Source organism: Habropoda laboriosa, unplaced genomic scaffold (assembly GCF_001263275.1).
Source record: "Habropoda laboriosa isolate 0110345459 unplaced genomic scaffold, ASM126327v1 scaffold801, whole genome shotgun sequence".
In the NCBI taxonomy this organism is placed as follows: Eukaryota; Metazoa; Arthropoda; class Insecta; order Hymenoptera; family Apidae; genus Habropoda; species Habropoda laboriosa.
The window spans coordinates 409685-410592 of record NW_017101026.1 but is presented as its reverse complement, the minus strand read 5'-3'; the positions used below and the strand labels follow the sequence as shown (position 1 = coordinate 410592).

The 908-nt window shown below is 35.9% G+C and overlaps 1 protein-coding gene across 1 annotated transcript; it reads left to right on the top strand.

Moving 5' to 3' along the window:
* The first annotated feature begins 293 nt into the window (after positions 1 to 293).
* LOC108577953 (guanine nucleotide exchange factor MSS4 homolog) lies at positions 294 to 908 on the top strand. Its single transcript, XM_017941184.1, has 2 exons — positions 294 to 419; positions 675 to 908. The coding sequence occupies exons 1-2, from the start codon at positions 294 to 296 to the stop codon at positions 906 to 908; spliced, it is 360 nt and encodes a 119-aa protein (XP_017796673.1).

The following is a 908-nucleotide window of genomic DNA, read 5'->3' as shown; positions in this document are numbered from 1 at the left end:
ACTGGTCTCTTAAAAAAAACTTTTCGATCGAAGAAACTGATAAAGATAAAAATTCGTAAGGTGAGAGCTATCTGTATTTTATGCATACATTGGTTTGAACTTATCTTCGATAATCGAAACTCGATCGTTCGATTATCGAATCGCCATCGCCAGTGACTGCATAAATAAATGGCACAGTCTGACCAACAGTTTTTGTCCCAAGCGTCAATATTATTAATGTCAACAGTTGTCTGTATATATATGTATATATACATATATATCTGTAAATACTGTATTTTTGAAATAAAAAGAATATGTCAGCGGACAAGGATATCGTTACGTTGAAGGATCAAGAAGGAAAGAACAAGCTGAAAGTTTACTGTACATTTTGCCCGTCAAAAATGCTGAATGCTGGTGCAGCCCGGCTGGTAAACATCGAGGTGAACACTTGCGGTTTTAATTATAAAATATCAATATCAAAGTTAAATAGCGAGAAATGTTAATATTCGTCAAAGCTTCTCTGTATACATATGTTGCACATTTAAACGCATTTGTATTTCGTCACGTACCTAACCTTAAAACTTGTTTATTTCGCGCTTTGTCGTTGGTTAGCGTTGTTCCTCAATATCGCGAAATATTTAGTTAAGAAAAGTAGAATATGCAAGTAGGCTAAGCTGTGTAATATAACGTTTTAGTTTAATCTACCCTATATACACCATAAAGGAGATGGTGAAGCTGATCAACAGGAACTGATAACCAATTATTGGTTGGTGGAGGATATGTACACATTTGAAAATATCGGTGTTTCGCATACGGTAGACCGCGTAAAATATTTAGCATGTGCTGATTGCGAGAGGGGACCAGTGGGCTGGCACGATCTATCTACGAAGAAATCGTACATTGCATTAAATAGAGTTAAGCACGAATGA